This window comes from Phocoena sinus, chromosome 4, assembly GCF_008692025.1.
Source record: "Phocoena sinus isolate mPhoSin1 chromosome 4, mPhoSin1.pri, whole genome shotgun sequence".
In the NCBI taxonomy this organism is placed as follows: domain Eukaryota; kingdom Metazoa; phylum Chordata; class Mammalia; order Artiodactyla; family Phocoenidae; genus Phocoena; species Phocoena sinus.
In genome coordinates this window covers 130,210,127-130,223,482 of record NC_045766.1, presented here as the reverse complement: position 1 = coordinate 130,223,482, position 13,356 = coordinate 130,210,127, and the positions used below count along the sequence as shown (strand labels likewise).

At 41.5% G+C, this 13,356-nt stretch overlaps 1 protein-coding gene across 2 annotated transcripts in view; it reads right to left on the bottom strand.

Moving 5' to 3' along the window:
• The window catches only part of MAP3K7CL (MAP3K7 C-terminal like), a 40,194-nt gene extending 29,054 nt beyond the window's left edge, over window positions 1–11,140 (bottom strand). Inside the window, exons 1-3 of one of the 2 annotated variants that reach the window (XM_032631677.1) lie at window positions 10,817–11,140; window positions 10,227–10,280; window positions 8,707–8,815 (exon numbers count right to left, since the gene is read on the bottom strand). In XM_032631677.1, the coding sequence (XP_032487568.1) occupies window positions 8,707–8,815; window positions 10,227–10,262 (145 nt within the window). In that variant the 5' untranslated portion in view covers window positions 10,263–10,280; window positions 10,817–11,140. The remainder of the gene's footprint in view (window positions 1–8,706; window positions 8,816–10,226; window positions 10,281–10,816) is intronic. The other variant, XM_032631678.1, reaches the window with a different exon arrangement.
• Between the last annotated feature and the right edge of the window lie 2,216 nt (window positions 11,141–13,356).

Genomic DNA, 13,356 nt, shown 5'->3' with positions numbered 1-13,356 from the left:
TCACGCTCAGAGAACATCCCCAAACCTCACTCCACTCCCCAACCAGGAACTTTGAGAGGCAGCTGGCCCAGAATCCATTCAACCCGTCTACACTTCCGGCAGTCGAAGGCCCTTCGTGGGAACGCACCTGCGCAGTCGCAGGAGCTCTTCGCCGAGGCGGGCCCACGCTTGGTTTAATGATCGGGTACACTGTCTTGAAATTCTTAATAGAAGAGCCCCAGAATGTTTGCACTGTGCCTCTACACATTATGGTCCTGCCTCCAGGACAAACCCTGAGTGCTGGTCTCCTGGAGACTGTCCTTCAGGGCACCAGGGGCAAACTGACATTTAAGAGGCAAGTGGGTTGGGGCAGTGGCTGCACTGCAGAGGCTCATAAAAAACCTTGCCTGGTAACTGTTTGCCTGTGAAGGCTCCTAACCACTAAGGACACAGCAGGTTGGTGCCATTTGGTAGGACGGATAATCCTGCTTTTGAATCTCTGGGTTGACCACTTTTTTTTTTTTTTTTTTTTTTGCGGTACTCGGGCCTCTCACTGTTGCGGCCTCTCCCGTTGCGGAGCACAGGCTCCGGACGTGCAGGCTCAGCGGTCACGGCTCACGGGCCCAGCCGCTCCGCGGCATGTGGGATCTTCCCGGACCGGGCCACGAACCCGTGTCCCCTGCATCAGCAGGCTGACTCCCAACCACTGCGCCACCAGGGAAGCCCTGGGTTGACCACTTTTTAATTGGTGAATGTGGACAATCAACATAATCTCTTTGAGACTCAGTTTTCTCCTCTGCTAAATGGACGTCATATTCCCTGTCTCAGAAACTTATTAGTAAAGGAATGCATATGTCAACCATTTCACCTAAAGCCTGGCACCTAGGAAATAATCAGCAGTAATAATGAATGCTTAATATAATCGAGTTTAAATTCCTTTTCACCATAAACTCAATCAAGTGGTAATGGGGAGGCAAGGCACATGTGTGTGTGTGTGTGTGTGTGTGTGTGTCCGCATGCGCATATGTATGTGTTTAATGATGGGGGTTAAGGGTATCTTCATCATCCGAATAATCCAAAGAGAACAGGTAGGGTCAAGATCACTGACTCTAATTACTGAGTTCTCCCCAGGCCAAGTTAAGGGAGATTTCCCTGGTGTGGCCATAACCTCAGCTCTCTTCATTTAAGTCTGAATTTTAAAAGTGTTTCTCTTTTACTTCCTTATCAAAGCACTTTCTATATAAAATATTGTAAAAAAAAATTTTTTTTACTTACACATGAAAGGTCTTTGAGTACTTTCCCTTTAAATCTAAATCAAGATTCACATTTTATTTTTAGAAATAAAATAAGTGACATAAGTTTGCAAATCACATTACCAATACATCAAAAAAACTATTTTAAACTTTCTGGATACCTTGGTTCTTGTTAGAGCATCATATCATTTTGAAACACATCAAAAGCTTTTTTAACCTTTGCTTTCTGCTTGTTAAACATTAGAGACGTGAATCTAATACACATTGAATTTTCAGGGCCCATAAACTTAAAACTATAGATATGGATATGGATAAAGGTAGAGCTTTCGTATGATACCTAGCAGATTGTCAATTGTTTATAATTAATAAAAATCACCATGTTACCTTAACCAGTACCTAAAACGATCAGGCAAACAAGATCATACATCAAATAGACTGAATGATATTTCTCTGCATGGAGAGACCTAATTCAGTTTAAAGACAGATTATTTGTTTCTTTGAAACACTCATCTAGTCACTATTATTGTAGCTATAATTTTGTGAATCTTATTGATTTATCCTTTTGTAAGAATATTTTGACTTATTAAGCTTAAAAACATACTCCCTCACCCAGAAACATCTGCTTCAAGATGAACTCGTTGGAAGTATATTTATTTGTCAGACACCACTAAATAAAATTTACCTCTCCCTTTCTTCTTTCCTACTCTATGAAAACATATCAGAACTAACTTTCCTCCATCATTTCCCAGGATCATTGGGGAAGCCATTTGCTGAAAGGAACAATCATTCTTTTCTCTTATTACTTGGATCCTGCCTCCAAATGGGCAATAAAGTAAAAACAGCCCCAAGAGCCTGGCTTTGAATCTCGTCCCATTATTTATTAACTGCTTGATTAGAGGCAAGTTATTTAACCTCCCTTAGCCAATGTTTCCACATCTGTAAAATGGGTATAATAACATCTTCCTGCAGAGTTATCACCTATACTAAATTGATGAGATAGTACAAGTAAAAGCACCTAGGGACTCCATAAGCATTCATTTCCTTTTTGACCTTTCTTTACAGCCTTAAGCAACAGATTCCAACCAATAAATCCAGTTGTATCTCAAAGAATCTTCACCCGATATCAGAATAACAAACTCAAAGGGGTTATAGATACTGTATTATTGATTTTATAGTATTTGATAATTAAGTTCTACTGTGGTTCTCAACTCTGTAAAGGATGTAAATATAGAAGACCCCCCCACTCCCACCCCGCTCTTGAGTGGTTTTCAACTTATTGTTATCAGTACATGCTGAGGCAGCCCTAAAGGTAGGGTCAGAGTTGGGACAGAATGCCACCTGGGAGAGTTCAAAGAGGCTCACCCAGCCCATGTCCCCAAATGCCATCCTTACCAAGTTGGCTGGTAGAATTCCAGTGGGAACTTTATCCCTAGACCTCCTACTGATTCACAAAAGTACACCCTGAGAGAGATAAAAAGGTAAACCTCGACACTTATTGCTTAGCGTGAATGAGGTTTTCCAGAGTCTTTCCCAAAAGCAAGGATTGAGACTGCGAAGAGAAGAGAGTACAGAAACTTTTGGGCCCTGAAGAGGGAGAGAGAAATAACACCAAAAGGTACCAGAGGGAGGAAAAAGTTGAAGGAAGGGGACAATGACAAGAGACATTTCACCTGCATCACAATTTTGCTGAGAGCCAGTTTTGCACATGTATGCAAAAAGACATTCACACGATACCCAGTTAAACTAGATTCAAGGATAGCTATTTCAGCTACTCCACATAGTTCCCACTGCCACACAAAACACCAGAGGTGTGAGGACAAAATAGTATTACTTAAGCAGAGTGGGTCTTTAGTTTTTTTTAAACTAAAGGTCTTATGATTAATTCATGCCCAGATATGAAAATTTCTAATAGCTTGAACAAAAAATTTTTAAACAAATTGTTGAAAGCTACCAGCTAAGGCTGATACCACTATCCTTGATTCTAAATAACAACCAAAATTTTTTTTAAAAAAATCCAAGGTCTAGGTTTACACAAGAATGTGCCAGGGCTTCCCTGGTGGCGCAGTGGTTGGGAGTCCGCCTGCCGATGCAGGGGACGCGGGTTCGTGCCCCGGTCCGGGAAGATCCCACGTGCCGCAGAGCGGCTGGGCCCGTGAACCATGGCCGCTGAGCCTGTGCTTCACAACAGGAGAGGCCACAACAGTGAGAGGCCCGCGTACCACAAAAAAAAAAAAAAAAAAAGAATGTGTCAGATTTTGGCTCTGCTGAAGATAAAGAAAATTCTCAAGTAATTAACATCAAATCCTCACGTCTGTCTAACTCTAAATTCTCTCCAATTGGAGAAGGACCAGTGAGTCTCTAATAACCCAAGAAGTGGGATTCCTATTTCTCTTCTGCACATTTTCTATTGAGAAAAGTAACTTCATGAAGGTCCCAATTTAGAAAGTCAACTCTTTGGAATTCCCAGTTTGGAGGTAATACCAGTCATATCATAGTTTATTAAAGACAAGCATTACTGGGAATTTCCTGGCGGTCCAGTAGTTAGGGACTCCATGCTTTCACTGCCGAGAACCCGGGTTTGATCCCTCGTTGGGGAACTAAGATCCCAAGATATCACAAGCCTCTCGGTGCAGCCAAAAAAATAAATTAATTAAATAAAATATATTCTTTAAAAAAAAAAAAGACAGGCGTTGCTGCCTCTGGGAGTTATGGCTAGCTAAGTGTTACTTAAGGACGGGTTCTAATGGTAGGCTAGAAATGGTGATTGTATTTTAGAAGGCTTTTTTTCCCCCTAACGACTTGCTTCCTTTATCTAAGCCCCTAGAGGTCCCCAGTCTTTTTGAAAACTTGTGGCTCATTCTGCTATCAATGATCAATGATCAATTCCCCATCTCCCAGGTCAGTCTGTCACCAAGTCCTTTCAACCCTTCCTTCCAAATGTACTGTGAATGCAATCATCCCCTTCCATTCTCTAATCCAGGCTTTCATCACTTTGTCTGTGTACCATGATAAAAAGCCCCTTGCATTCTCTCATCTCCCCACATTCTAGACTATCTCAGTTGAACACTCATCATTTTCATCATATTACTCCCTTGCTCAAGGACTCTTGAAACTCTATTGCTTCTGATCAAATCCAAACTCTTTCACTGAACTTTTAAGATTGACTTGGTAACTCTAGTCTACTGCTATCTAAAATAGACATTCTACCTAAGACTCCAGCACAATGCCCAGCTCAGAGAGGGGCCCAGTAAATGGCAGGAACTCTTCCACAGTTCAGACCTCTGTTCCAGCTGAAGAGAGTTTTAGTATTTCCTGAACAAATTGTGCTCTTCCTGACTTAGGTTTTGCTCACGCTTTCTGTTTGAAGGGAAAAGGAAGAAGAATTGTTAGAAGATGTGTAGCTTCCTTTTCTTATATGTGGTATCCAGAAATGGCACCTTTCCTACACTACCCGCCTTCAAGCCCAGGATGACTATTACATCTTCCAAGAAGCTGTTCCCATCTGCTCTGGGGGACAGATTTTTCCCCACAGGAGAGATCATATTGTACTTCTCTTTGCACATATCACCAGCCTTTGGCAGAATGCTAGAAATATAGAAACTAAGTAAAGCTCAGCTAACTGCTAAGAGCAGAAGCAGAGGTACCCACAATCGAGCAACTGGATAATTACTCCCTAAATAATTACATCTCAGTTATACTATAAACTCTACCTTGACAAGAAGTAGAAGTGTGAGATGTAGGTGAAACACAAAGCTGCTTCATGCTTTATACTTTCCTTTATTTTCCAGAATCAATCATCATAAACACAGGGCCTAACTGAGTCCTTAATTTATGTCAAGTGCTATGCTACATGTTTTATCTATATAGTGTCATTTAATTCTCACAAGAACTCTGTGAGTTATTACTATACACATCTTATGAGAAACTGAAGTTCAGCAAAGTTGAGTGACTTACCCAAGATCATACAAACAGTGATGGAAATGGATCTAGAAACCACAGCTCACTGATTTCAAAGCCGTATTCCCTTAACCTCTACACTAAATTGTCTCAGATAAATATGCAAAAAAATTTTAAAAAAAAGAAAAGAAATGGTCCTAACATGACCAGAGGAATAAGCATTGTATTAGGCTCGTAAGAAATGAACAAGTCAATGTTCACAGGCAAAGACATCTCCTTTTATCATGGACTCAATAATAAGGAATTACTCCCTAAAAGTTTACCTTAGTTTTCCCATTTATTGTAAAAGTCTAGGATTTTTCCTTTGCTTTCCCCCAAATATGTGGTCTATGGACCACATGCACTGGAATTCAAAAGGCATGCATAATGTGTATGATGGCAAGTGTTGCTTGGTGTGACACTCCACACACTCCTTATTCGAGAATTCAGAGGGAGTGTCCCCAGATATCTGCAAGGCATCTTTCTGTGCACTTGTAAGCTCAGGTGCATGGGAAAATACAGATTGCTGGGCTTCAGTCCAAGCCTACTGCAGGAGGAGCGGGGCCATGGAACATATGTTTTTGATGAGTGCTCTCGGGTGATTACTTTAAGAAAGATGGAGAAACACAGAACCCCAGCTCCTGTCTTGGATTCTCTTGTTAGGTGCCCTTTCGAGAGATATGGGGACACATTGATCATTTTACAAAATTTAATTTTAGAAGGTTCTTCATAAGGCTTCGTGAGCATCTTTCTGTAGAACTGGAAGTCAGAAATTAACTTGAAATAAATGACAACCCTTATTTGAAGTTACTGTATCAAAAACTGTGAATTTCAGAAGTGGGCATTCTTGGGACATTTGAAAGAGACTGGAACAAACCAATCGAAAATGACTGATGAAAAACATGCAGGAATTCCCAGTCAGGGGCCAAGAGGGTTCAAAGGATGGTGGCAAATTAATTACAAGTTGTACATCTTGTACTTCAAGGAAGAGTCTTTCATGTAGCCCAAAGAGAAGATCCACCTCTCCATGGTCCTTTTCTGTACATAAATTAAATTTTGTTAAAATGAATATGAGGGACCAATATGTTTATTTGTGTTGCCCAAAATTATGATATAATAATATTGTTTGAAATAAACAAGCTTTATATACTAGATTTTTTCTGTAACACTGTTAATTGCGACAGGACTTGTCCTGCTCATGTGGGACACGAGCACAGGGAAGAAAATTATACATCTTCTGTCTCCCTTGGGATTTTGGGCTTACATGTGTCTGTCTTGAGAGCTAGCCACTCAAGCACTGATTATTCCTCAAAATCTTGCATTTATGAAATGCATAAAAACAGAAGGAGCGGGCTTCCCTGGTGGCGCAGTGGTTGGGAGTCTGCCTGCTGATGCAGGGAGCACGGGTTAGCGCCCCAGTTCAGGAAGATCCCACGTGCCGCGGAGCGGCTGGGCCCATGGACCATGGCCGCTGAGCCTGCGCATCTGGAGCCTGTGCTCCGCAACGGGAGAGGCCACAACGGTGAGAGGCCCGCGTACCGCAAAAAAAAAAAAAAAAGAAGGAGCTTTTCTTTCTTGTTTTGTTTTTAATTATTGACTTTATTTTTTAATGCAGTTTTAGGTTTACAGATAAATTGAGCAGAAAGTACAGAGAGTTCTTACATACTCTCTTTCCCTACAAACATAGCTTCCTTTTTCTTCCTAGAGATGCATGATGGGATAATGAAGAGTTCAGACAGTCCAGTCTAGGGACCTGAGTTTAAATCATAACTCTGTTACTCACTAACAGAGGGGTCTCTGGACCTCGATCTCTGTCTCTGCAAATTGGAAATAGTAATGCCTACACTGCATGGTTATTTTAAAGATCAGAAATAATATAAGTGAAGATCTATTGCAAAGACAAATGCAATTAGTGCTAGTTGTCATTTCTTAGTTGAGACGGATTGGTTTGCCTTTTGGGAGGTTTCCCCTTCATCATTGTCTTGCAAGGCAACCTTGATTGGGAATATAATATAACAGCAGCCATGGGAAGAGTATTGGAAGAACAGATGATGAAGAGTCAAGGCTTCACCTCTTCCTACTCTAGAACGAATTCTCCACTGGGAGCTGCATAGTCCAGGAACTCCAGGGCAGAGGTGTCACCACCATAATCACTTGGTATAGTAAAGTCTAAATGGGTTGTGTAGTGTCAGACTTCACAGAGCCCAGATCCTTACTTTGCATTATTTTGGGGAGGAACCTGTCCCTTTTCAATCATTACTTTTTAAAGCATTCCTTCCTACAGGAGCATTGTAGGAGGGAAGGAAGGAAGGAAGGAAGAAAGGAAGGAAGCAAGGGAGGGAGGAAGGGAGGGAGGGAGGGAGGGAAGGAGGGAAGGAAGGAAGGAGGGAATCAATGCTCAGAAGATGCAAGGTTTAAATGATAATGTTGTTTAAGCGTATGACTATGTGATTTTAACAGATGACATTAGACTGAAAGCAAAAGATGACACCAGTGGAAGAGATCCAAGCCTTCCCTTCCTCACTGCTGTGACCTCACACCACCTGAGGTCCCCTGTCAAAGACGGTGGAACTGAGTATGTGTGTTAAGAGGTCATTGAAGGAAGCCATGACAAAGGGCTCTAAGTACGGCAGCCTCACCTCAGACCATACTATTTCAAGAAGGTCCGCCTCACCTGTCCCATTCATCACTCCCGCTGAAGTCTGTTTACTAGCCGGAAGTGTGGGAGCACCAGTGAGAAACCAGCATTTGGAACTTAGGCTTCAGGAAATGCTGCTGGAACCGGGACAGTGATATTTTTATATTACCTAGCCAACTGCCAGCTCTTAATAAACATTTCCTCATGCAGTTTTAACAATGACATAATTTGTTCTCATTAGAAATTGTTATAGCTCCATGAATTTTATAATAAAAGAAAACTAAAATGGAAAAAGTAAAAAAATAAGAAGAGGGACTTCCCTGGTGGTCCAGTGGGTAAGACTCCGTGCTCCCAATGCAGGGGCCCCGGGTTTGATCCGTGGTGGGGGACCTAGATCCCGCATGCATGCTGCAGCTAAGAAATCCACATGCTGCAACTAAAAATCCCCAATCCGCAAGGAAGGTCCCGAGTGCTGCAACTAAGACCCGGCACAGCCTAAATAAATATAAATAAATACTTTTTTTAAAAAGAAGAAGAAGAAATGTGCTCAAACGACCAAAGGTTTGGAGATGGAAGCGTCATCAGAGGCATTTCTGGAAGCCACTCTCCAACGATGCATGATGAAGAATCACTCTCCCCATCATTGGCTCATGCCAGGCATGCATTTTTTTTTTTTTTTTTTTTTTTTTTTTTTTTGGCCACACAGCCTGCAGGATCTTAGTTCCTCGACCAGGGATCGAACCCATGCCCCCTGCAGTGGAAGCTCGGACTCCTAACCACTGGACTGCCAGGGAAGTCCCCAGGCGTGCATTTTTAAATGCCCTTTGTGGAACTAGAAAAAATGATGGTAAGAAGGCGGCAGGCTGGGGAGGCAACACTTTGCCTCAAAGCAGAGCATACCTGAGGCATTATCGAGGCTGAAGGCAATGCGTACTGGCTTATCTGCAGGTACCCTGGCTGTGCTGATCATGTGGGCACCTGAGCCTTGGCCTTCCTCCTGGTCTTCCAGCTGTAATGACAAGAGAGAGCCATTGTCACTTTACCCAACATTACCCCTCGAATACTCAGAGGCCTTTGGAACTTAGAGGGGAAAGTTAGTAAGCACTGCTTTCTTATTTTAAAGATATTCCTAGCTCCTAGCTTGCTTTCCCTACAACTGTCCCATTTATAATTCTTTTTCTGGCTTATAAAAACATTTGCTTTGGAAATACATCTAGAACAAAATATAAAAGATGGGGCAAAATCTCCACCCACCTGACTTTTTTAGTATCCCTTACACTGACCAGTCCAACCCTGGCCCTTTGAGGTCTTATATAGTATTTTATTTTTAATTGAGGGGGATAAAGAAGTCTTAATAAGGCAACAGACATCTTTTCACACTCAAAAGCCTAAATTGGATCTGAATTATTGATCTGGGAGTGGTAACAAATACCTATCATGGAATTATTTCAAGAATACCAAAGACTATTTTAAAATATCCCCCAGTTATATTCTGAATAGTATGTGCTTTAAATATCTGATTAACTACCTATTAATCTACCAAACATTTCTAAGGTTGTGTGATATGAGCAAGACACATCCTAAAAACATCCTATTGATGATCTACATCACCTACTAATTTATCATTTAATAAACTAAGATAGAATGAATGGAAAAGCATGCTACAGATAATATGGGTTGGGGTGGGTGAAAATACATGAAAATTTCTTTGTATAATAATTTAACCAAGATATTTGATAATTTTTGTTCAATGGGTCTAGGAAAAGATATTATTATAAACACAAGTTATCTTTGTCATTTAAATCCATATATTTAACTTTTCTATTTTTAGTCATGCTTTCCCCTAAGCCCTCTACTTTCCTTCTCATGGAGACAGTAAACCAAAAACTCTGAATGATATTTTAAAGAAAATGTCTCTAAAAATGGCAAAATATAAATCATCTCTTTAACTATCCTTAGCGAGATTCTGGGAACTGCTTTAGTAGGACATTTTCTCACAGCAAGGTTTCTGATTCTTTCCCATAACTTTTCTCTATCTAAAAATAGTGTCTAGAACACTGAATTTTGTTTTTACAATTATTTATAGAGCCAAAGCGAATGCATATATACATATAATATATATATTTAGACATACATACATATGGAATCATCTTATCACCAGTATATGAAAAAAGAACATGCTTATATTAAACACCTAGTATAGCTTTGGAGAAAAACCAGCAACTGTTCATCACCCAGTTAGAATCATATTTGGCCCATTCATTGAACACTACAAGTAGCAATGAACCATAAAGCACTCCAAGTCATGTCATTCTAAGTTAGAAAAGAAGTATTAATGTGAAACATTCGACTCAAGAAAATGGTAATATAAAATCACTGTTACTTGACTCAAAATTTGTTTTATCTTAGCTCTGACATACATTTCTGTGTAGTCTCGTCTGCTTAGAATCAACCATCTTGTTAGCCACCTGTTCCTAGGGAATAGAACAGACTGTCTCAAATTTAACAAAACAGACAATAAAAAACCCCTTAAAGTTGTAGCCAAAAGAAAAAAATCTTATTGTTACACCCTGTACCATCACCAAACCATTTTATCGTAACATCTGAGGATGAAAAGCTTCACTCCTCTTTTGGCTAAATCTCCCAATGCTCTCCTGCACCAAGAAATAAACCAGAAGAGGTGGAAGTTTGCCTCCTGGGATTTTGTAAATAGATCTCTGGCAGGGTTTCCAGCCACGGGAAATGGAATTGATCAACACAGCTAATTAGAGTCCCTCCCCTCCATACAACAGAGAACATCTGTCCGCCTCCCAAAGGATGGCGGCGGCAAAGTTGGGTGGATTTTGAGTTCCACACGGTGTCAGCCACAAGAGCCCCTGAACCAACTTGCCTTTTCATCACACCGCCTGGGGAAATGGGCCACTGATTCCTCCTCTCGGTGGTAGCAGAGCTTTGGTTAAGTTGCTGGTGCTCTGAGCGTTTAGTTGGGTTTTCACACCTGTCGCCTTACCTCACTTAGTTGAGTGTCTGCACTTGTGTAATCCAGGGCCAGCCACTGCCTTGGCCGGTCGTTGCCTTTGTGGAGTACAGACCTAGTGGCAGAGCAGGCTGCACCTGCCGCATAGCAGCCGCTGACAATCTGAGGAGCAGTGACAGCTGGGAGGGCGGCTCGCTGCTACCTGCTGTCCCCCAGACTCCGGCGTCCCACGGGGCCTCCCTGTTGCACTTCCCTCCACGACCCCTCTCTCCTTTCCTTGTCTCTCCAACAGCCAGGATGTTGTCATGCTTCTAGAAAAAGCAAGAGCAAAAGAAATCCCTCCTCCTGTCAGAGGCATTGATAAACAGCAAGTCGTGGAGAGTCCAAATGTTTTAATTCATTAGTCCTGGCAAACCTAAAATACAAACAGACTTGCTTCACAAGACAGGAATGTCTTCAGCGTGACCCAATCGGTGTCTGTGTCTATTCCAGCAAACTGGCAAAGATAGCATGACTCCAGTCAGCAAAAATGTCGGCCGCTCCAGTCAGCTCCCCGGGACCCAGCCAACTTGGACAGGCCACAAGCCGACTCTCAGATGATGGCAGCGATGATTCGGCTTAAGAACGTGAGGTCTGAGGTTGAGCTGCCGTTGGGCTTGATGACTTGATCCCATCTACGATGCAACCGACCGCAAACTGAGTCAATGGTAAACAGGAAGGGAAAGTTCAAACTTTTTAATAGCTATCAACCTGAAGAAGGGTAGAACTTTAAAAGAGTTGGTTGTTGATGTTGAGGTTAAATAATTAAAGATAAACAAGTATCCAGAGAATGCACAGACTGGGAGAAAATCTTTGCAAAATACATACCAGGTAAAGGATGGGTATCCAAGATATAAACAGAACTCTTAAAACTCAACAGTAGGAAAACAACCCAATTTAAAAATGGGCAGGGCTCCCCTGGTGGCGCAGTGGTTGGGAGTCCGCCTGCCGATGCAGGGGACACGGGTTCGTGCCCCGGTCCGGGATGATCCCGCGTGCCACGGAGCGCCTGGGCCCGTGGGCCATGGCCGCTGAGCCTGCGCATCCGGAGCCTGTGCTCCGCAATGGGAGAGGCCACAGTAGTGAGAGGCCCGCGTACCGCAAAAAAAAAAAAAAAAAAAATGGGCAAAAGATATGAACAGACACCTCACAAAAGAAGATATAGAGATGGCAAATAATCATATGAAAAAATGCTGAACACCATAGGTCATTAGGAAATTGCAAATTAAAACAACATTGATATTCCACTACATCCCTCTTAGAATGGCCAAAATCCAAAACACTAACAACACCAAATACTGGTGAGGGTGAAAAATGGTGTGGCCACTTTGGAAGACACTTTGGCAGCTTCCTACAAAACTAAACATGTACTTACCATTATGATCCAGCCAACACACTCCTTGGTATTTACCCAAAGGAACTAAAACTTATGTCCACACAAAGACTTACACACAGATGTTTATAGCAGCTTTATTCATGATTGCCAAAACTTGGAGGCAAACAAGAGGTCCTTTCATAGGTGAATGGATAAACAAACTGTGGTACATCCAGACAATGAAATATTATTCAATAATAAAAAGAAATGAGCTATCAAGCCACAAAACACATGGAGGAAACTTACATGTATATTACTAAGTGAAAGAAGCCAATTTGAAAAGGCTACATATTGCATGATTCCAACTATACAACATTCTGGAAAAGGCACCATTATGGAGACAGGAAAAAGATCAGTAGTTGCCAGGGGTTTAAAGAGAGGGAGAGAGAGATGAATAGGGAGCATAGGATTTTTAGGGCAGTGAAACTATTCTGTGTGACACTATAATGGTGAATATATGTCATATGTTTGTCAAAACCCATAAAATGTACAACACCAAGAGTTATAAACTACAGACTTCAGTTAATAAGACTGTCTGTATTGACTCATCAATTGTAACAAATGTACCACGCTAATGCAAGATGTTAATAATTGGGGAAATAGGGGAGGAGAAGTGGGGGGGGGAGGGAATAGAAGGGAACTCTGTGCTTTTCACTCTTTTTTTCCTGTAAACCTTAAACTGCTCAAAAAATGTTAAATAGGTAAAACGATTTAGCAGGTTTCCTTGGTCTAATGAATAAAAGGTTAATTTGTTATGCTATCCACAGTAATAAGGGGCATAGATTCAGATGATTAAAAACATTCACATATAAACCTATTTGCATTTCTAACTGCAAATCTTTCCAGGAATTATTATTACTGTTTGATGTTATTTTATGGATAATAATATCGTCTTATGTATTGCATTAAAACTGATTAAAAAGACTCTTGTTTTAATAAATTTATTTATTTGTATTTATTTATTTTTGGCTGTGTTGGGTCTTCATTGCTGAGCACAGGCTTTCTGTAGTTGCGGCGAGCAGGAGCTACTCTTCGTTGGGGTGTACGGGCTTCTCATTGTGGTGGCTTCTCTTGTTGTGGAGCACGGGCTCTAGGTGCACGGGCTTCAGTAGTTGTGGCTTGTGGACTCAGTTGCTCCGTGGCATGTGGAATCTTCCTG